Source organism: Rhinatrema bivittatum, chromosome 4, assembly GCF_901001135.1.
Source record: "Rhinatrema bivittatum chromosome 4, aRhiBiv1.1, whole genome shotgun sequence".
In the NCBI taxonomy this organism is placed as follows: domain Eukaryota; kingdom Metazoa; phylum Chordata; class Amphibia; order Gymnophiona; family Rhinatrematidae; genus Rhinatrema; species Rhinatrema bivittatum.
In genome coordinates this window covers 373,218,876-373,240,917 of record NC_042618.1, presented here as the reverse complement: position 1 = coordinate 373,240,917, position 22,042 = coordinate 373,218,876, and the positions used below count along the sequence as shown (strand labels likewise).

At 42.7% G+C, this 22,042-nt stretch overlaps 1 protein-coding gene across 3 annotated transcripts in view; it reads left to right on the top strand.

Annotated features, from left to right (window-relative positions):
* Positions 1–21,037, top strand: part of CARD19 (caspase recruitment domain family member 19) — a 61,031-nt gene extending 39,994 nt beyond the window's left edge. For 2 of the 3 annotated variants that reach the window (XM_029600863.1, XM_029600864.1), the window contains exons 2-6: positions 3,263–3,405; positions 6,914–7,067; positions 10,136–10,195; positions 13,283–13,354; positions 14,877–21,037. In XM_029600863.1, coding sequence (XP_029456723.1) covers positions 3,263–3,405; positions 6,914–7,067; positions 10,136–10,195; positions 13,283–13,354; positions 14,877–14,992 — 545 coding nt within the window. In that variant the 3' untranslated portion in view covers positions 14,993–21,037. The remainder of the gene's footprint in view (positions 1–3,262; positions 3,406–6,913; positions 7,068–10,135; positions 10,196–13,282; positions 13,355–14,876) is intronic. The other variant, XM_029600865.1, reaches the window with a different exon arrangement.
* The last annotated feature ends 1,005 nt before the right edge of the window (positions 21,038–22,042 follow it).

Sequence of the window (22,042 nt, the reverse complement as noted above, 5' to 3'; positions counted from 1 at the left end):
ACTTTTTTTTTGAAGAGTTTTAAGTCTCTCTGTAATCTAGTTTCTAGGGGTATTGTGTTCCACAGAATTGGTCCTGCTAGGGATAGGGCTCGCTCCCTAAAGTCTGGCGTTCTTATTGAAGGGATGGTTAGAAGGGCTTTATTGGCTGAACTAAGATTTCTCTGGGGTACATGTAAGCGTAGTGCTGTGTTTAACCAATCTGCTCTTTCTTCATTAATTAGTTTGTGGATTGTGCAGAGTGTTTTATATTGAACCCTTTGTTCTATTGGCAGCCAGTGAAGTTCGGCAAATGTTTGAGTGATGTGATCTCTTTTATTTTTACCGGTGAGTACTCTGGCGGCAGAGTGTTGTAGGATTTGGAGTGGTCTTATGGTTGAATACAGTAGTCCAAGAAACAGTGTGTTGCAGTAATCTGTGCTGGCGAATATAAGTGCCTGTAGGACTATTCGAAAGTGTGTTTGGGTTAGTAAGGGTTTCAGTCTTCTGAGGACCATAAGTTTGGCATAACCTTCTTTAACCTTCAGTGATATGTGTTGTTTCAGGCTGAGTTCCGTGTCGGTCATTACACCTAGGTTTCTAGCTTTCTCGGCTAGTTCTACTGTTTTATTATTTTTAAGTTTGATTGGGGTTTGAATTAACTCAATGTTTTTACGCTCTAAACTTTTAACCTTTGCAGCTGCAGCTGATTTCTACTCATATAGATTCTACTGAACATTTAGTCTCTTGTATGATCTTTATCCTGTTGGACTCTATACTCTCCCAGACATAAAGTGCCACACCCCCACCAAATTAATCCTCGCTATCATTGTGATATAGTTTGTACCCTGATATAGCACTGTCCTTCCACCAGGTCTCTGTGATGCCAATTATGTCAATCTAATCATTTATTGCTATACACTATAACTCTCCTATCTTAGACTGCATACAATCTTTAGTGTGTGTTTCTGCTAGAAGCCTGGATATTGCCTGGACTGAGTTCTGAAGGTGCAAGCAGGGGTGTACATTCACCTTTTCCCTAGTGATAGGATTCTTCCCTAGAAGATCCTTTCCATTCTCTTTTACAACCTTGGCTGTTAAGAGGACCAGGCTACATAAGTGAGGATAATTAATGTCAGAGGTTATAGCCTTTGGTAGAACAAAAGAGAACCATGTAGCGAACCTGACTTAACAGTTTGCAGCCTCTGCAAGGTCAGTTTACAGAAAGAGACAAATATTTATTTCCCTTTGAGGGATCCATTTCTTCAATCTTGACTTATTTCCAGAGGAAATTGGGATGAAGGCATAACTCGCAAATCTTGCAGAGGGCAGAGACTGGCTCTGGCTTGCTTCAAGAGACAGTCACAGAAGTTTTGCTACCCTCTCAGATTAGATACTTTCTTCCTAGGATTCAAGGCTATAAGTCCTCCGCTGTGAGAGCTCTTCTCATCTTGGAGGTGAGCTTAATTTTGAAGGGATTTGGCATCCCTTCTTCTCAGCCGTCATAGAGTAGAATCTCTTTGAGTCTTACTATTGAAGTCATTTTCTTTGATGATTTTAAAAGAAAGGGTATTTGTGCCCAATATACTGCTTTTTAATTTTTTTTTGGAGCATAATGTTGCATTTCTATCAGAATCAGGCTTTCCTTACTTCTGATGGTGAGAAAGTCATGTGATATAGGTTGGGACACTGGTAGCCACTGTTGTAGGGCAACATTGAGATGTTTGTTAAAGTACAGTGGTTTCTATTTCAGGAGTGTTCAAGGAAAGAAGCACTTTACCTGCTCCAGCAAGAGTCTGTAGGGCTCATAGGGCCACTGACCCTGCTCATTATCAGCGCAGGAGTCAGAATATATCTTTTAAGAATATAATTTTTAGGGCAGCCTCCATTCCATCCCTGCTTTAAGCACCTTGATGTGGGTCTGCAAGCTGGGAGAGGCTATGCCTTGCATGCAGGAGTCCTGAGAGTTATTGTGACATCTTTCAGTCTAGTCTGAATGGAGCTTTGGTATGCCCACTTGTCTGGACATCTGGCATGGATGATAAAGAAGGTGAAATTTAAACATAATTATTAATTTTTTTTTCTTTTAGTCCTGCCAGACAAGTCCAGAATCCACCCAAGGAAGCCCTGGAAATCTAGGGCTCTCAGGTTGAGAAATCTAACAGCAAGTATGGTGTTGCCTAATTGTGACTTGGGTGGTAGGGATTCTTATTCTGGGGTTAATAACTGTGAAGTTTTGTTTTGGCTGTGGTGGAGATTTGGAAACTAAAACAAACAATTGCCTTCAGTTGTCTTAGCTTTGACATAGGATAGTGAAGAGCTGAAGGCAGCATCAGACCTATATAGGGGTAGTGAAGTTAGCTCTGAGCCTTTTTTCTCTGTCTCCATCTGCTGGCAAGAGGAGGACATAACCACTTGTCTGGACTAGTCTGGCAGGACTAAAGGAAGGAAAATTAACAGAAGTTTAAATTTCACCTTTTTCTGCACTATTCATAGCTTGGGTTTAGTGCACATGCTTTATTTGTCCCACTTTCTATATTATATAAATGAAACCAAATAAAAAAATATTTGGTCATATTTAACTAGACTGGCAGAGTGTCCTTTACCAGAGGTCCTCTGTTTCTTCGTATAGTACAGATACTTCCTTTCTGTCCCAGAAATACAGTTCATCTGTCTTCCCATCCTTCTGCACCTATAGGGAGGCCATTTTCATGGGTGGGGATTAGGCTGAAATTTGGTAAAAGTGTATGGTATTGAAATCAAACACACCTGCGAATTTCAGACATCTTCCAATTGGTGAAACTCTGTGGCTGGCAGCTGAGATATATCCTTAGCAATCTGGGTAGGAATATGTGGGCAGATTGCTTGTTTTCTGCCATCATCTATAGTGCTGCTGTGAATTGACTGTCAGGAGGAATTGTGTGTATACATTTAGAAAGAGTCTGGGATAGAATGTAGTAGCTTTCTTTTCAAACCATGATTTTCATGTTTCTTATTCTCATGCTGCTTATCATGGTTACTGATAAACATCACTGTCTCTTGTAAAGAGCTTTTGGCATGAAACAAATGCAAAGTATTTTTGGTTCCTGGGTAGGACCTGGTGCCAGGTGTACAACTGTAAAACTCTGTAAACTTTTTCAGAAAATATTTTGCATGGAATAAAAGCTGCAGTCCACTGGATTTAATTTCATTGCAGAGTGGACAGGTAGGGTCTGTAAACCCGGTGGAGCCATCACAGTGACTTCACATTCAGCACCAAGGTAAAACTTTTCTTTTTCTTTTTCAGACCAGCCTTACTATGATCGTCTAGTCCAAGATGCCCCGTTTCTCACCAGCGATGGCCGTCTAAGTGAGCAGCTGGTGGATAAAATCACACTGCAGCTGAATAGAGTGTATCCCCAAATCCTCACGAACAAAGAGGCAGAGAAGGTATGGAGTCTTATGGTGCTGCGCCAGCCTTTGTGGGCTCTGCTTTTCACTGTACAGGTACTGGAGGACTAAATTCCAGCAAGACGTGACCTTACCAAGCTTGAGGGCAGGAGCTGGCTTTTATTTACTTAAGACAATACAAACTTTCTTGCACAACCAGAAGAAGGCAGGACAAAATGGAACTGTAAATAAAACCACATAACAATACTATTTGCTTCAGATGTTTTACTTTGTTTAAATGGTAATGAATGTTTTTATGTCAGATTGACTGGCTGTTGGTTAAAGGTAGATATCTGACATACAGAGACAATTGAAGGTCGTTTATAGATCAGTAATGTGCCACCCAGGGCCACGGAAGCACTAGGTGAGCTAGGCCTGGGCCTAGGGTGTTGATCATTAGGGGGTGCCACCGTCGCTTGCAAGGCAATGAGGCAGGGCGAGGCGGCTGCTTCAGGCGGCAGAATTTTGAAGCAGTAAAAAAGTGCCCCTTCAAAATTCTGCCCAGCCCCCCGCCTCATCCTGCCTAACCTCCCCCCACCCCAAAAACTCATAAAAACCCCTGGTGGTCCAGCGGGGGGCCCCAGGAGCGATCTGCCACTCCTGGGTCCTTGGCTGCCACTTATCAAAATGGTGCCGGTGGCCTTTAGCCCTTAGCATGTGACAGGGGCTACTAGTGCCATTGGCTGGCGCGGGCCGTCCATTGCCCCTAGCATGTGACGGGCTGGCCAATGGTACCGGTAACCCCTGTCAGATGTTAAGGGCTAAAGGCCACCGGCGTCATTTTGGTTAGTGGCAGCCGACGGCCTGGGAGCGGCAGATCACTCTCGGGCCCCCTGCTGGACCACCAGGGGTTTCGTGAGTCTTGGAGGGGTCGGGAGGGTGGAGGGATATTTTATTTAAATTTGGGAGGGGCGGCGCAGGGGGTGGGGGAGCGGCGGCATGTGGTCCCTGCCCCTGGAGATAGGAGTCAGGGTTGCGACACGGGGCGGGGGGTGTCGGTGTGACCGGGAAGGCAGAAGGTACCTATGGCACCTAATCCCCTTGCACCGGCCCTGGTGCCACCCACTAATAGAATCTCGGATGCAGAAAGCTAGGGTTCTGGACCACTGTCAGTCCCAGCAGTAGTTGGCTCTGGCTTGTGACACCCTACATCAGCTTCCTGTTTCCTTCTGCACTGATAGGTCAGTACGAGAGGGAAAGAGGAAACAGATTGCAGTGCTCCAAGATAGGACCTGTTATCAGCCAGTCTTGCCTCCAGTCTTAAATTCACTCCACTCATGATTTTATAGACCCATCATATTCCCACTCAGCCGTCTCTTCTACAAGCTGAAGAGCCCTAACCTGTTTAGCCTTTTTTCAAAAGGGATCTGTTTCATCCCCTTTATCATTTCTGTTGCCCTTCTCTCTATCTTTTCTAATTCTGCTATATCTTTCTTGAGATGAGGTGACCAGAACTATACCCATTTTTTTCAAGGTGCAGTTGCACCATAGATCTATCCAGAGCTATTATGATGTCTGGTTTATTCTCCATTGCCTTTCAAATAATTCCCAATACTCTGTTTGCTGTTTCAACTGCTGCAACACACTGAGCTGAGGATTTTAACTTATTCTCTGCAATGAATCCAAAGCTCTTTTCCTGGATGGTTAATGCTAATATGGAGCCCAGCATTGCATTCCTGTAGTTGGGATTATTGCACTTGTCCACAGTAAATTTCATCTGCCATTCAAATCCTAGTTCCTGCAGTTCCTCCCAGTTACCAATCCACAGTAAGACATCTCCTCCTATCCCATAACGTATCACTTTTCCCGTGAGGGACTTTATCAAACGCCTTCAAACATCCAGCAGTTGGGCGGAGTGCTTTCCAGAAGAGATCAGGGTCCCTGACCGCATGCTACCCCTGAAATAGAAAATCAGACCTTTTTTTTTTTTTTCTTTAATGGAGTGATGGTAGCATGCAAGTACATTGCTTTATCGGCATGGGAGCACTTCAACGTGGAACGTTTTCAGACGAGCCGCACTGACAAAAAGTGGTTTGTTGTACACGGAAGGCTTTTGGGTCACCCTTGCAGACATGTTATCCCAGACAGACCTTCGCCATTGGTTTTCCCATCAGTAGAGTTCCTGCAGCGTGCTGATGTACAAAGCACTTGTGCTTTGGGGTAATGGGAATAAAATATGTTTTCTCCCTTCTTGTTAGCCAAACGGTGCTAACAAGGAGAGGAGCTGGGCATCTTTAAACATTGCTTCCATTCTGTGAGAGCGAATGAGTAACACCGGCTGTGTGCAGACCTCATGCGATTGTAACCTGCACAAGAAGTTTTGGGCCTTTTTTGCTTTAATGTCTTAACACTCATGCTTGGCAACTGCTGTTGAAATACTGCAAGGGCCCTTTCTTGTAGCCTAAACATTAACACAATTTGTAATCCGTTCTTTGGATTTAATTATTTGTTTTTCCAGATCCAAGCTCTAGGCGAGTTGCAAATTCAGGCCCTTCCCCATAAGGCTTACAATTTAAAGGGGTCATTTACTATGCAGTGATTATTTTATCTTGGGGGGGGGAGGGGGCGCATTCCCATGATATTTGTCCCCTCCTAGGGAAAACATTGCAGCGGCTTCCACGTAATATATTTTCTCAAAGAAAAATACTGAAATACAATGAGAAAAAATATTGCAGGGAAAAGGGACAAAAACGTGCGATGGTGGCCTGCTTCGCCCAGGGCTGCCATCGTCTTAAAGGGCCATGCAGCCTGTAAACCCCCACCAGCATTCTCAGCGCACTATTGAGCTATAGGACGTGACTGAGGCAGCTGGCATAACGGGCTTTAAAAGAGATTTGGACAGGTTCCTGGAGGAAAAGTACATAACACGTTACTAGCCAGGTCGACTAAAGAAAGCTTTTGCTGTCCTTGGGCGTGAGTAATGGGAATCAGATCTTCTTTGTGGGATCTGCCAGGCACCTGCAACCTGGACTGGCCAGTGTCGGGAGACAGGATGCTGGGCTGGATGGACCTTGCTGTGACCCAGTATATGGCACTTCTTATATTCCTGGATTGGTCACTGAATGTCTGTCAGTGTTAAAGAGCTGCAGGGCAGTCTCTTGCACCTGCCCCAACCACCACCAAGAGATCCCTGCTTCCACGGGCAAGGCTGCTACTGTAAAACACGAATGTGAAAGAGAATGACTCGTACATTTGTAGAAGATTAAAAAAAAACAACAAAAAAACCCACCCTAAATGTGTCTTAGTTATCTTTTGTCATATTGGTCTAGAGTGGGAAGGTAGCAAGCAGCTCAGTCAATCACTAACCTCATTCTTTCATAATTTGTAAAATGCTGATCTTCCAAACTGCTGCTTTGTATTCCTGGGAGCTCAGTGCCGTGAGACACTTGTTACTCCCTGTTCTCTTGCTTTGGCTCACAGTGCGTCACACAGATTTCTCCGTAACACGCCACGGTTCTCGCTTTTGGTGCCTTCACAAATCTCTCATAGCTGCTTTTCCACTTAACAGTTCCGAAATCCAAAGTCCCCTCTTCAGGCCCGCCTGGTGGAGCTGCTGCGGCACCTGCAGAAGAAAGGAGACAGAGACTGTCAGGAGTTCTACCGGGCCTTACAGAACAACGCTGACCAGCTGTACATCACTTTACCCAGCCGGAAGAAGCGGGGTGAGTCAGCCAGTCTGGGGTGGGGGGGGGGGCACTTGGCAAACCACAGCTGGGACGTTGTTGCTGGGCTTTGAAGTGTCACCCGTGCTCATGCTGATCTGAGAGTACTCGTTAGCTGGCAAGCAAACACAACAGACCTGCATTCAGTCACTCGGGCTTGTCTTTTCTTTAAGACAAATCTTTTTCAGATGACAACGACTTTATAAAAAAAAATTTAAAAAGCATACAATGCATCTGAGCTCTGTGTATGTGCTTGTGTATAGAGGAGATAGGAGGAGTTGAGATAGAGGTGGAATGATCCCGGGAAGGGTGAAAGCTTTCTCCTTGCATGGACTAGACCAGAATTAACTTATGGCTAAATACTGGATACATGCAGCACACTGTGGGCTACTTCTCTCCCTTTTTCTATGTAGTCCCACCCACAGTACCTGTTTGATGTATTTCCTACCTGCAGTTCTGATGTAAACCGGTATGATGTGACCACTATTACCGGTATAAAAAAGCTTTAAATAAATAAATGTCCTCATATTGCTTTAAAATTGTCCTTGGCAAGATGTCTGTCTATGTTCCTACAAAGAAAGTGGACATTACAATTACCTGTGTTTTTCTGGCTGTTTAGTGGATAAGTTCAGTCATAAGTAATTTCCTGCCTGCAGCTGTAGCTGGAACTTTGTAAGGCCATTGAAATATACACAATAAAGGTGTCTGCATATGTAGATAATGTTTATGTGCGTGTATTGCTGGTCTTACAAAGTTCCAGCTGACTCAACAGCTCAAAGTGGCCACATTTATATTTGCTCTAAACGTCTGACAATTTAAGGTCAGTGAAATTGGAAAGTTTGTTCCCAAAAGGAATAGCAAAATTATTCTGCCAGCAGGCAGTTTTTATGACACCATTCTAGTTTTACCTCTCATTGTGCACGGCAGAGCAGGGTAAACTGTGACTTTGATTATCTTCAGCCTGGCGTGGAATCCAAAAGGTTTCCGCAACTGGTTCTGTGCTTCGGCAGTGACGCCCAGCAAGACAACTCTGCATGGTTTACCGTTTGCATTTCAAAAACGCAGAGGGGGAGTGTTTGGTTTTTTTAAGTCACCCCACTAGGTTGAAGGGCCACAGAAAGGCAGGTGCAAAGTACCCGCAGACCTTCAAGCTAAGGTATGCGCACAGGTTCCCTTTGATCTGCAGTACCTGTGGACTTTGCGTCTGCTTTTCGTGAGGGTGGGGTTGGGGGGGTAGGTCCTCATGGGAGAGCGAGCTTGAGGATTTGAAAATAAAATCTCTGCACTTCCTTTTCCTTCCCCTGCCCCTCTGGGAATGCCCTGGTTTTCTGTGGCTAAACGTAGTCTCTTTATGAAGGTTGGTGGCTAGATTTAGCCATTATTGTTTTCGGGGAGGGCCCACAAAATTTTCAGCATGGGGGATTTATTCAGAAAATTCCCTGCTTACCCAGGTAAATCCTGTTGAAAATTGATCTCATCATTATGTAGTGCAAGTATCATCGTATTCAGTTATTAGTTCTCTGCCTGTTAAGGTAGTTTTGAGTAATTGTAGCAATAACATTGTTAGGATCTGTAGCATTTCTAGAGGGTATGTGTACCTTTATTTTTTTTTTTCCCCCAAGTAACACAATATTTCCTTTTTTTTTGAGCGACGCATGCTGTTGTCTGTCACCTGTGCATAACGTAGATCTTGGCGTCTGCCTGAGCACTCTGCAGCTTTCCAGCATCCCTGCTCGTTCACCAGGCGCACGCATTGTCAGAGGTTTTTTCCTAGGCTGGCCCAATAGCCAAGTGCTGGGCACTGCCATGCAAAAGGTTCCCAGTTTGAGCCCCGCTCCCCACTCGGGCTGGGGCAGGGAGGAGGGAGTGGTGATCATTGCTTAAGGGTGGCACCTAGTGGCCGGATTCAGGGTCTGGAAGGAGCCCCGGTGCATGGATCCCGGTCCAGGACCATCCCTGCAATGACCAGACCAGGTATGTCGGGGGTGGAGGGGGAAAATATTCCTAGGTACTTGCAAACCAGGGCTCATGGTGCCAGATCCCAGCCCTGGACTTCAGCCAAGAGGAAGCTACCAGTTAAAAAAAACAAAACAAACCCACAATTTTTTTTCTTCAGACCAAAAAATCCTTTACCATTTTACTAGAAAGTACTGCTTCCAGTGAACATTAAAAAAATAACCATTGCAATGAACTGAAACCTTAAAGCAGCAGAAGCCATGTGCTGGGTCCCTGGTCTTCATCTCACTTTGAATGAGGTGCAGTAAATCAGCCGAGTAGCAAGTAGCCTAGTGTCCAACTAAAATCGGCCACCCAACAGCACGAGCTATAGCACCTGGGAAATGGTCTAAAATTATTGTTGTTTCAGAGTGCTGTACAATTAATGACCACACTTTATGGCATAAATGCAGTTTTCTTGTTTTGGGAGGTTTTCCCACCTTCATTACCTCATCTCTGCCTGCTGGGACCGGAGGAGGAATTCCCAGGGAGAAAAGGTGTCCTGCCTGGCAGAGAGGGAGGTAGAATCATTAAAAAAAACAAACAAAAAAAACCCACGCATTCTCTTTTTTTGCAATCATTTTTTAAGCTCAGTTAATGACACCTCAATGACAGCAGCCTCTGCTAGTTGTTCACTTCTTCAGATTTCCCTAAGGGCTGCAACAAGATTTGGTCAGGGAGCAGCTGTGAGGTATTAGGGGGGCCGGACATTGCACAGATCTGGAAACGAGGAGGTGTGCAAAAGAGAACGCCAGTGCAGTGCTGAAGTATCTAGCAGTGGTTGATGGATGCATGGCCTGTGTTTTTGGCCACCACCCCTTAGAAATCTTCATATTACTTTTCGTTGCTTGTGTGATGATGGACCTTTTTTTTTTTTTTTTTTTTTGAAACTTTCCGTAGAGGTCTGTGACATCCTCACAATCCATTTTAAAGTACACAGTCCCTCATAGAAATGTTCATGTAGTTTTGAGAGGCAGTAGCCTTCCTTTCTCTTGCACTTCTGCATGCTCTGATACAAGTGTGTGTTTGCTTGTGCTCCGTACTAACTATTGGTGTGTTGCTTTTGTTCCTAGAAACCTCAGATTCCACAGAGGTACACAATGACCAGGAGAAATATATTCTAAATGCCAGGGGTAAATAAACTGCATGTCACTGAATAATGCGCAATAACCCACGCTGTGTCTTCACATGGATTTTATATGGCACGAAGGGCCCTGATTTTTTTTTTTTCCCAGGAATTCCCCAACTGTGCCAGTAGGCAAAAAAAAAAATGTGAAAATTGCCTAAGACAATGCATGAAGATAAGTTATTTGTCTTACCTCTTACTGCAGATAATTGACATCATATCCTCTTATAGGAAAATGTATCTGGGGCTTTCTTTTCCTAAGGCTCTTCCCCCATTCTGTGTCTGGCAGGGTGGGGCCCTGGAAAACGAAGCCCTTTTATTGGTTTCACTTAAACCCAATACACTGTGTGATTCACTTTCTAAACTTGCAGGGTAGGGTTTCTTTCTGAAAGTTTGGCCAAATGTAAGCATTTAACCATCGTATTAAATGAAAACCTGACGCAGTATCATTCTGACTTAAAACAATTCTTGTTAGGCTGCTGCTGCTGCTTTAGGATCGCTGTCTCACTGACACAGTCTTCTTATTATAGACCAAATCTGTTCATGTTACAGCGTCTTGAGAGCAGCAGTGCCTCCTAACTGATACAGAAGGATTATTATGTTCATTTTTAATAGCCTGGGATTGGTGACAAGAACTGCTGGCTCCTCGTTCCCTTTCTGACTTGTCGTGGCCCTTGCAAGCAGTCGGGTGCCTTTGCTTCTATAGATGGAGGGACGGAAGGGAGGCCTCGTTTACCGTATGTCTTGTTCCACTTAATTATAGAGGCACACAGTTTACAGCTTTACAGCTGCGCCGTGGGTCCTCTTAGCCCTTCCTCTGGAAAAAGCCATGTACAGATTGGCAATTAGAAGGCTGGACTCCACAGATTTCTTTCAGCTTAACGATCTGTGTAACTGAAACAAAACCACTCTCTCTCTCTCTCTCGACTGCTGGTTCCTCCTCTTCCATTTAGTGAAACATGTTCTCATTTGGTCTCTGTAGATTTTAAACGTGCAGTCTGTTCCTTTAAAATTGGTGTTAGTTAGCAGCACGTCAGGCAAAGAAGCCGCATGAAAGAGGCCCAGTTCTAACACGCTCTCTGTGCGCGATCCACACTGCTTTGGACTGGCAAGACAGCCCAGAACAGGTGCAGAAAGGCTCGCTGGACACAGATCAGAGAGATTCATGGATGACTGATGTTAGTTTTCTCCTCCGGATAGTCTTACTATTAATAGGCCATAGAATCGTCATTGTGGGAAGGTGGCGCATGAGGATTAAGTGCTTACTGTTTTATTTGGTACTTTTTTTAGTAAGGGGTTTTTATTTATGCACGTGTGTTTTACTGAATCCAAAGACCTGAGAAGAACTTCATTGTCCAGCGGGGGTAAATTTTAGACCCTGGAGCAAGCTTACCTTGGGGGTGGCCATTCACTGCTCCAAGCACATCCGTTTTGTTCCAGCATCATCGATGTCACGTGACAAAGCCCTCGTTTTCATGATAGCGAGGTTTTTCTGTCACCCATTGCCCTGTTTCTTCTAGTATAAAATGAATGCTCCCAGGAGGAGAGGAATTCCCCCCCCTCCAGGTCAGCTAGTTCGCCATCTGCTGGAGACTGAGCTCTCGCCTGCCTGGACAGCGCGCCACACTGAGTTTCAAGCATGACATTCCTTTTGGGTTTGTTTGTTGTTGTTGCAGATACACTGTGATGAAGGTTGTTGCATGCTCGTTTCTTTAAAAATTAATGAACATCTGATTTTGTTGTGCGGCACTTGGCTTCACTGTAATAATTTATAACAAGTATAAGAGGTGCACTTCCGGGAGTACGCATCTGTGGCCGAGATGCTCGTGCGACAAGGCCATTCTCATTCTATCTCCCTATCTTCTGGTGCATGAGCGGTTATCGCTGTGATGCCTCTTTCTCCCACCTCTGTTGACCATCATGGCTCGGTTTGATGCCTTCTCCCTCGAAGTAGTAGATTTCTCTCTCGCTGAGGTTTTGGTTGCCCTGTTTACCAGTGTAGCTGACCCTGACACCACTGATTTTTGCATTCACACAGAACAGAGGTCACATGCCCACAAGAGCAAGAAGGTAGCTTCCCTGGTTTAGCCTCTGATAGTGGGTCACAGATGGTTCAGATAGGACATATCCAGAAGACATTCTTATATTTGTCCAAGAATGCCTAACACTCCTTCAAACCACTACATTTGTAGAAAGAGGCAATTCAACTTGTTCCACCCTTCTAAATGTAATAAAAACGATAGCAAAGATAAAGTAAATAGCTGTTTTTACCTTGCACAGTAAATTACTGAACTAAAGGTAATGCTGAATAATATATTCTACATTCCATCGTAAAGACTTTCATGATCAGATATCTTTTTAATGGTTTCTAGAATGGAAAATGGACATTTTTGAAAAACAGACCTTGGGTTACCGATTCTGTTTTTGTAATATATTAGGAATTTCTTATATTCATATTTTAGCTTTTTGCTGTTTTTTGAAAGGTTTAACACACATTTAATAGACCTGGATTTAGTATGTCATTCTGCAGTGACTGATTTTTTTGTAGATTGAGAGTTAGAGGGAGTTGGCCAGATTGACCTAGTTCACTGTTTTAGGGCCTGATTCACCAAGCTCTTTTCCCATAGACACAGAACGGGGAAAAAGCCTTAGTGAATCAGGCCCTCAATTTGCATATCTTTGCTGTTATACCATGGAAGAAGGTAAACCCGGAAAAGCTTAGATAATCTACAATGCAAAAGCTTTGAATTACAAATTAAATATAATTAGAACTATCTCTATATGTCCTATAAAAGAACAACTTAACATTTTTATGCCTCTGCGTGAATCTCCTGTTTTTGTTTCTCTGTGCTGCAGCAGCAGAGAGATGCAGATTAAAGCAACAATATTGGCCTGATTCTCTATTGCTTTAATTATTACTTGTTTTTGCTGCTGCCCCATGGTTTTAATCAAATGTTAATAATTTCTAACGGTGTCCCTTTAATAATTAATCACTGGATATTTTTAATTAAACTTTTCTGTAAACTGGCAGTCCTGCTCTCCTTCTCGTTGGCTGTGGATGTTAAGGAGGAGTATGTGTGCTTTCTTTTCACAGGTCCTATGTTCTTCCTCGCCTGTTTTAGTGTTGCTGCTGGTTTAGCGTTCTTAATGCACTTCTACTCCCCAGGTAGGACAAGATTTTGATATTGTAATTCTTTTGATCTTTCCCAGAATTGAAAAAACCTCTATTGAATTTATTGTGTGTGCTTGTGAAACATTCACCAGTGGAGAATAATAGAACAGCAGAAGTATTTTTCTTGTTTTCCACTTCTTGTCTCTGCTTGCTGAATCTGCTGTTTGTTTACCATCACATTAAATGTGAGTTAAAGATTTAAAGGTGAATTTTTTAAAATGTTGCTTGCGTAAAATATAGCATATATACATGTAAGTAGCCTCTACTTGCATATTCTGTATTTCATAAAAGTCAAACATACATGTGTTTGTACATTTTCACATGCACATATATGACTGTAAAAGGGCATTCTGGGGCGGAGCCAACAGTTACGCGCGTTAAATTGCTATTTTAAAAGACACTTGGGTACATTTTCCAACTTGCGTATTGTACACCTGCTAATTATCGGGTGTAAATGATATTAAACATGTTTATTGGGTAGTACTGACAGGATGAGAGGTCTGGGTGGACTGGAGGGAGTTCAGGCTGAAAAGAACCAGGAGGGTCTCAGTGACCTGGAGAAGAACTGGGCAAACTGGTGGACTAATTGATAAACTGGTTAATTTCCTCGATGCACTGCACGCGTGTTTTAAAATTGGCCAACTTGCACGTATAAATCGGAACTAGCAAGAGTAAGACCTAGTTTACTTTCATGCATAAAGTATATGCACATATATATTTAAAATTAGTAGGTAAAGTCTGTATGTTAAATCCATTGATATATGTGGTTACAATGCATTGTATGTATTTGCCCGTAAGCCACTTGGTAGAATTGTGCTTATTTCATAAAACACGTGAATATATTTATATATATATGCATATTATAAAATACTGTAGCAAATATGCATGCAGCCACATACACGCGTATATGCCACCATGCGCAGTTGTTTGAATGTTATCCTGAGGGCTGTAAGTGCTGTGACAATCCCTCTCCAAACCAGCGACTACATCTCTTACCACCTTGTATATTGTGGCAGTTGTAGCCTTTCTACAGGAAAAGCTGAACTATTCCTCTGTTCTCCTCTTTCCCCAGCCTTTCTCAACCCCCGCCCCAGCACACTTCACTAATGACTGGACCACAGGCCCAGTGCAGCGGCAGTGCACCACTGCTGGATCCAGAGAGTCACAGTTTTAGGTCCTAGTTACCTTGATCATTGCCTTACCTGCCTTTCCTCTGTTCCCTCAGTCTGAATTCAGGTTCACGAGCTCCTGTGCATCACCCTGGCTTATTAAAACTTTCCTTTCCTTTCTAGTGGATAGATTTATGTGACAGACTGGCGTAAACACTGGATATGCCAGTTACTTTTCCTGGCAGGCATTAATGAACAGGTACCAGGATCATTTTCTGACTCCAGATAGACCATTCCTTTATAGATCCTTTCCAGATGTGTACAGGCAAGCGGGTTTTAGATACCGTTACTGTTTCCCCTAAGTTTTCAAGTTTCATTTTGATATTTTTTGTTTGTTTTTTTTTTAGATGCAAAAGTTGCTGTGGGAACCAGAAAGGTAGTGGGATTTTCTGCAATTGGCTTTGGAAGACATGTTAGAAATATTTTGCTATCGTACATGGAGGACACATCCAGGAAGAATTAAGGACCATGTTCTCTACATTATATTTTCCAGTGGCAAGGCAATAATGCACAGCTGTATATAACATGCACTTCCTGTATGCCATCCTTTGTACCAAAGATTTAGCTAGCTAACTTCTGCATGCTACTGCTGCCATATTTCTGGGGATGGATCATTTATTTTTGTAACAGTTTGTTTATTTTTAAACTTATTTATGATTGGAAAGAGAATATGTTTAACTGAAGTTTTTAAAGTATTTTATCATAGGTTTATGTGGGTGACCATTTGTGTTTTAATCAGCGTACTCGAGAACTGATTGGCCCCGTGTTGTCCGTTGGGTTGTACTAGAGGAGCTGGAAGTGACCTGCACTGGAGCCCTCTGGGCTCATCCTTTAGGCTTTTGGTGTATGTTGTTCAGTTCATTAAAGGCCTTTTCTAGGCCTCCTTCCTGGCCTGCCTTGGTCACCCTAGAAACGTGAGGTTTAACGCAGCTATTTAACCAATGAAGGGCCAGATTTAAGGAGAAGACAAAAATGTGCAGCAAGCCTTCAAGTCTTTGCTTGCTCAGTTTAAGTAGCCCATCCTTTGCCTGAGGCTTTCATTTCCTTTGAATACTGGAAGAAAAATATTTCCAGAAGAAAAAAAAAATGTGCCAGCAAAGGCCTGTGCAGAAAAATACTGTAGGAGTTCTGTCTGATCTGTAAAGTTAGGCCTCAGGCACAAGTGTTTTCGCTTGCAGTTTTTTTCCATTTCCAGAAATGACAGGAAATTAAAACTTGGCCTAAAAGATCAAACTTATGCAACTGGCAAGAAGACTTGTAGCAGTTTTTTTTATGGGTTTTTTTTTTTTTTTTGACCTCATCCTTAAACCTGGCCCTATGCCTTGAAATGAATCTGAGGCTGAATGTAGCCAGCCTAGCTTTTCAGTGGTAGGTTCCACTTGGAGTTGTAAAACATTCTGCACATTACTTTTCTTTTTTGGATGTACTGTACCAACTAGGAGGTACAGTGCACATAGCTGGATAAATTCTTCTATTTGATAAATGTAAGTTCATTTTTCAGGACTTTACTACAGTAAAGAACCTATTACCTACAGGAGGAAAACAGGGAAATATGATAAACATTTCACGTACCTCAAAGGTATAAATAATGCGCAAGCATTTCTCAGGGATGTGCAAGTTTTAGAAGAAGGGGGTCATGTGAAGTTGACAGGCGGCAGACTCAGGCGTGACATAAGGAAATGCTTCATACACTGAGGCCACTGTACTAAAGAGCGTTAACATTGGCTGTTAATGTGTGTTAATTAGCTTGTGTTAGTCTATGTTAATGACATGCAAATAAGTTTTGAATTAATTTAGTAGTGTTAACATCTGTGTTTAACCCACTAACTTTATCGCAAAAACATAACTACCTCCTCCAAAGTGCAGTTAAGTTGTTTGCATTCACTTTAGTGCATTTTAACATTTTTCTATGCACTAATTCAGCCATCCCCTGCCTCTCCCCCGGAAGCACAAGGCCAACAGCAACAGCCACCTCTTTCAGTCCACATGGACCATGGAACTATTTTGCTTAGTTTTCATCTCATTAGTGTAGATTTTTGTGTTAATACTCTTGTGAGCTAATTAATATGCATTAGAAGCACTGTTAACACATGTAAACTAGATTACTCACTGTTACAACGCTTTTAACTTAGCACATTTTGGTACATTGGCCTCCAAGACGAGAGAAGCATGAAACAACCTCCCAGTTAAGGTGGATAAAGTAAAAAAAAAACAACAGTATTGGAATTCCAGATGGCCTGGGATGCCAGCAAGGATTTTTGGTTACAAGGAAGCAAGAGGGTAGTCAGAGATCAATTATTGCAACAGGAAGAAAAAGCAGAAAGACTGGCTGGGAGTGGCAGTTTTTATTTGCCATTGTGCTGCAGGGGTCTGTTGTCAGACACCACTTTTGGTGCTTACAGTTCTTGCATTTTAGCCAGATAATCTCTTTATCCCAAGTCCCCATGTATGTTATAAGTGAATAGCTTAATAGTATTTTTAGCAGCTAGTATGCATGCATCATATAATTCCTGGGATATCCCAGTAACTGGCAGTATATCAAATAAATACATAATACAGAGGTCAATATTTAAAGCCCCTTAGATGAATAACACAAGTTATCCATCTTAATGGCTAGTTTTGAATATTCCACTTGCTTATCCAGCTAAGATTTAGCTGGATAAGCAAGGAGCACGTTGGGGGCATTCTGGGATGTGCTAGAGTTAGTTCAATAACTTATCTAGCAAACTCATATGTTGGAGTAAGTCGGTTAAGGTATTCGACTAATTCTAGACGTGCCTGTTAGCTGGATAAGTGGCAAAGTGCTGGGTTTGAAATAAGATTGCTGGCCTACTGGGCCTAACACAGTCCCCCTCCTTCCGCCTAACCAAGGTCCAAAGATTTGGCCCTGCTGGGCGGAGCCTGCATCCTCCTCTCCAAAACCCCCTGCATGTCATTATTTAAAAACTAAGCACCAGGGCAGGTATCACTCCCTCCCCATCCCCCTGCTCCCAGACCCCATCTATTTTGTAGAAATTAGTGCTCTTCAAGACTCCCTCTCCTTCTGGTGCCTTTATTTCAGGTTAGTCTTCAGCCTAGATTGTGGTGGTGGCCTACCATGATGTGGCCTGGTGCTTCTGCTATCACTGCATTAGATACACTGGAAGTGTAGTAAACATCCCATACCAAGACAGCTCTAACTGCCAGCACTCAAACAGTGACAACCCTTCCTATGAAAAAGCAACATTGCAAATATTACACTAGGCCCTAAAACACCAATACGCCCCCTATTGGGAAAATTGAACAAGCCAGGCTGCTATAGATACCTACACAGAAACTACAGGCTAGAAAAGTATCTGACCTCAGTCACGCACAGAGAACACAGACCCTCACCAGGTACAGAATAAAGAGACCATAAAAGTATAAATAAAAACATGTAGACAAAAACAGACCCTGAAACCACAAGAAGCTAGATTCTGTATGCCGCACAACAATGCAAAAAGAGAAATCACCATTCCTCATAAAACAAGCAAAATAAAAAAAATATAAAGTATAACTAGAGTAAATCCATACTAATAAAAAATAAATATTTCAAAATAGCTGACTAATAGAACAACTTAAGTCATACAAATTTTCCAAATACCAATAAACTATTTAAAACAGCAGACATATCAAACAGCACCCAATAATTAAAATTAATAAGGATAAAAAAAATCCCCTGCTGTCCATACTGGAATCTTTTGATTTCTAAATGCCCTGAGATTGCCATGAAATTGCAGAGGGAGAAGACAATCTCCTGTCTCTCATAAATATGCGCTTGCTCATTCAAACACACAACAGACATGCCCCTCCAATACATACAGACACAGACACGTCTTCTCTCTCATACACATACACACATGGACATGCCCTGTCTTACTTACTGCCTCTCCCCTGGAATCACAAGGCCAACAGCAACAGCCACCTCCTTCAGTCCCCATGGACCATGGTACTCTTCCTTTCTTCAGGCCTGTGAGGCCTGATACTTCTCTGCCTCCTGCTCCTAACATCCGTGGCCTACTCTGCTCCTCCTACTGATCAGGGACTGGGCCAATGTTACTCTGAGTGGGAGGGGCTGGGCTGCTTGGCTGATGCAGCTTGTTCCGGCCCCTGCTGCTGCTGCTCCTGCTGTTCCTGCTCTTCACTGCCATGCAGGCCTGGTGTCAATACTGCCTCTGCTTGCGCCAGGGATGCACTCGTCTTCCTACCTCTGGTTGCGATGGCATGGTCTCTTCTTCCTGCTAGTATGGGACCATGCTAAGGTGTTTTCTCTTCTGATCAGGAAGGACAGACATTGCCATTGCTGATCCCAACCGATGGCACTCTAGGTGACTGCCTAGTCAGCCTAGTGTGTCCAGCGGCCCTGCAGACATGCATATTAGCATTCTGGAACCTGCTCTGGCTGATTTGCCCCATGCCCCCCTAGGGTCAACCCTGGCTGTGCCTCTGCTCCTGTTTCTGTGCTGGCAGTGACCTCTGCTTCTATTTGCTATATACAAAGATACGTTCTAATAACACCTTTCTTTCCAAAGTCTTTTTTTCCTATGAGTACATCTTAATTTATTTTTTTTTAACTTTTTCAATTCATGTGATCCTGTTCTCTGATTTAATTTACTTTCTTCCTAGGTTCAGTTTAGAAACTTCCTTAGATATAAGGGAAAATGGCTGGCATTACCACACAGCTTGTCACTTTTAACTTTTGTAGACTGAGAGCAAAGCACCAAAATAACAAAAACAGGTTGAAAACCTCATGTAGAGCCACAAGGAATTAAAACAGGGTTCAAGCTATAAAAGTCACATCTTGTGTGGAGGTCAAATCTATTTAATATACCAATTTGTTGCACTTTTTTTTTTTTTTTTAAAATAATGTAACTGTTCTTTCAGGTAGTAGTTTGGCTTCAGGTAGTAGTTTGCATTCAAGTGCACAGAAACTTTATTTCTGTGCACTTGAATGCACAGAAATAAAGTTTAACAAATAAAATAATATATAGGGTGATACCTTTTTATTGGAATAACTTAATACATTTCTTGATGAGCTTTCAAGAGCTAATACTCTCTCAGGTCAGAATTTAAATAAGGAGAAGATGGCATTACCAGGAAGTCTGAAGTAGGGTGGTTGCAATAGTTGAAATGCCTTTTATGATTCATTTATTGCAACCACCCTACTTCAGATTTCCTGGTAATGCCATCTTCTGCTCATTTAAATCGTCAAGAAAAATATTAAGCTAGGGAAAGACTTTTTTATTGGACTATCTGTTATTTTATTTATATTTGTTAACCTTTGCCTGTGTGCTTTCAGGAAGTGACATCATTAGAGGATGCCTTCCTGTTGACTGATGATGTCAGCACCTGAAAAGGAATTGTGCAGTTTGCATCCTATTGCAGTCAGTGGCTTCACTACAGGATCCCCTTCAGAATGAGTTAATTTAACACACAAAGCACTTACACTGTTCTGATTAATAATAAGACCTTTCCCTTCACCTCCCCCAAGTATTTTTCAGAATGAGTAACCAATGGTGGGAATGCCTTGTTTCTGTATAAATAGTGTGAAAATGAATGAGGAAAGTGTTTGGTTACTTTAATGCTTTTTTGTTTGTTTGTTTTTGTACTGAATTTGTAAATATAATGTTTGTGTTTGGTAAAAAAAAGAAAAAAGTTAAAATATGTATGTGAGAAGGAATTCTGCACTTGAAGACTAATTTGCTAAAAACTTGTTCATAAGCGTTTCCCCCATCTTTACAAACTGGGAGAAAAGCCCTTCATCTGGGCTCATGCAGTTTTTCAGCCTGAACTGTCCATAATACAAGCAACTTCATGTACTGTACTTGTTAAATTCTTGATGGTCAAGGACTCTAGAGCTAGGCTGCAGCTGGATGGGCAGGGATACAGCCCCCAGGGAGAGGGAAGGCGTGGCCATTTTTCATCACTGCTACCCACTGACCAGACTTGGAGCCCACAACGAGGAGTGGTGTGTGGTCCCCTGGCTAGGGATCATCGTCATGATGATTGGACTAAAGGAATCGGGTCAGAATAATAAAATAGAGGTAGGAATCCCAGATTGTGGCCCATGAAGACTCACGCAACCGTAATCAGCACAGGCTGGCTCCAACGGAATAGAAAACTAGGGGGACAAAAGTAGATAGCAAGAAATAAGAACAACATGTGATGTTTGTTTTATTCAGGGGTCCGCTAAACTTGATCCTTGAGGGCCGCAACCCTGTCAGGTTTCCCATGATGAATGTGCATGCATTGCCTCCATTGTATGCCAACTAGATCTCATGATTATTAAGTGTGGAAATCCCAAAATGCTGGCTGGGTTGCGGCTTACAAGGACCGAGTTTGGGGACCCCGGCTTTTATTCATATGGAAATTTAAAAAAAAGGCAAGAGCAGGAAATCAAATGATACAAAGCTATTAAAAATGCAGTGTGTACATGTTTTTAAAACATATCTTCTTGAAAATAAAAATGTTACTTTCTTTTTCACTTGTATATTAGTTGTTGGTTTGCTTTGAATGTGCTACTTAGAAGGTGGGTGCTTTAGAGTGGAGGGGTCAACAGTGGCCCCTAACTGGTTGGATTTTCCGGATAATCCTAATGAATATGCATGAGCTAGGTTAGTGTACATGCAAATCTCTTTCATGCATATTCAGGGATGGTGGGAAAATCTAACCAGTTGGGGGTCCTCAAGGTTTGAGCTGCCCACCCTTGCCTTTCAGTGCAACCTGTGGATTTTAGATATTCTCTTGCTTAGGTTCATGGATCTTGAGGATATCATGAAATAGTTTGCTTCAAAATAAGAAAAATATTGTGAATTTCCAAGAAAAATAACGGGGTTTTTTTTCTCTGTTACAGCAAGTGCCATGGTCAGGCATGTAATGCTGAGTATGTGGAAGAGCAGATAGGAGGAGGCTGGATAGTGCATCACTTACAGACAAAAGTTACTTGTCACTTACAGACAAAAGTTATTATGAATATGCGCTATGGCTAAGAGCCAAAGTATCCGTGCACTGCCATGTGATTGAGAAGTAAAAGCAGGGCTTGTCATAGGCCAACTGGTGCCCTGTTTCAAAACTGAAATTGGTTCCTTCCTCCCTGGTGAAAATACAGGTTTCACATGCATCGCTACCTGCAGCCTCTTCAAGGATCTCTTCTCCCGTGCCCCACTCAGCACCATCCTTACCCAATCTTGCTCAGGCTCCAGGTAATAAATTTAGGCTATTAACATCCCTAGTTGCCATCAACTCCCCCCCACCCCTGGAAGCTCAGACAATTCCAGTGAGGTCTGCAGTCTTTACAGGCTGGGATGGACCCCAGTATTCTGTGCTTCAAGGTACTATAAACGTACTCCTACAACAGTGCATGCAGTGCCGGAGTAGTAGGTTGTAACTCACCCTTTGAAAGTGGGTTTAAATTCTGGCAGGGCCTTAGCCAGTGCAAAGCAAACTTCCCATAGTACCAGGCACTTGGTGAAGTGAAAGAGAACCCTACAAAAAA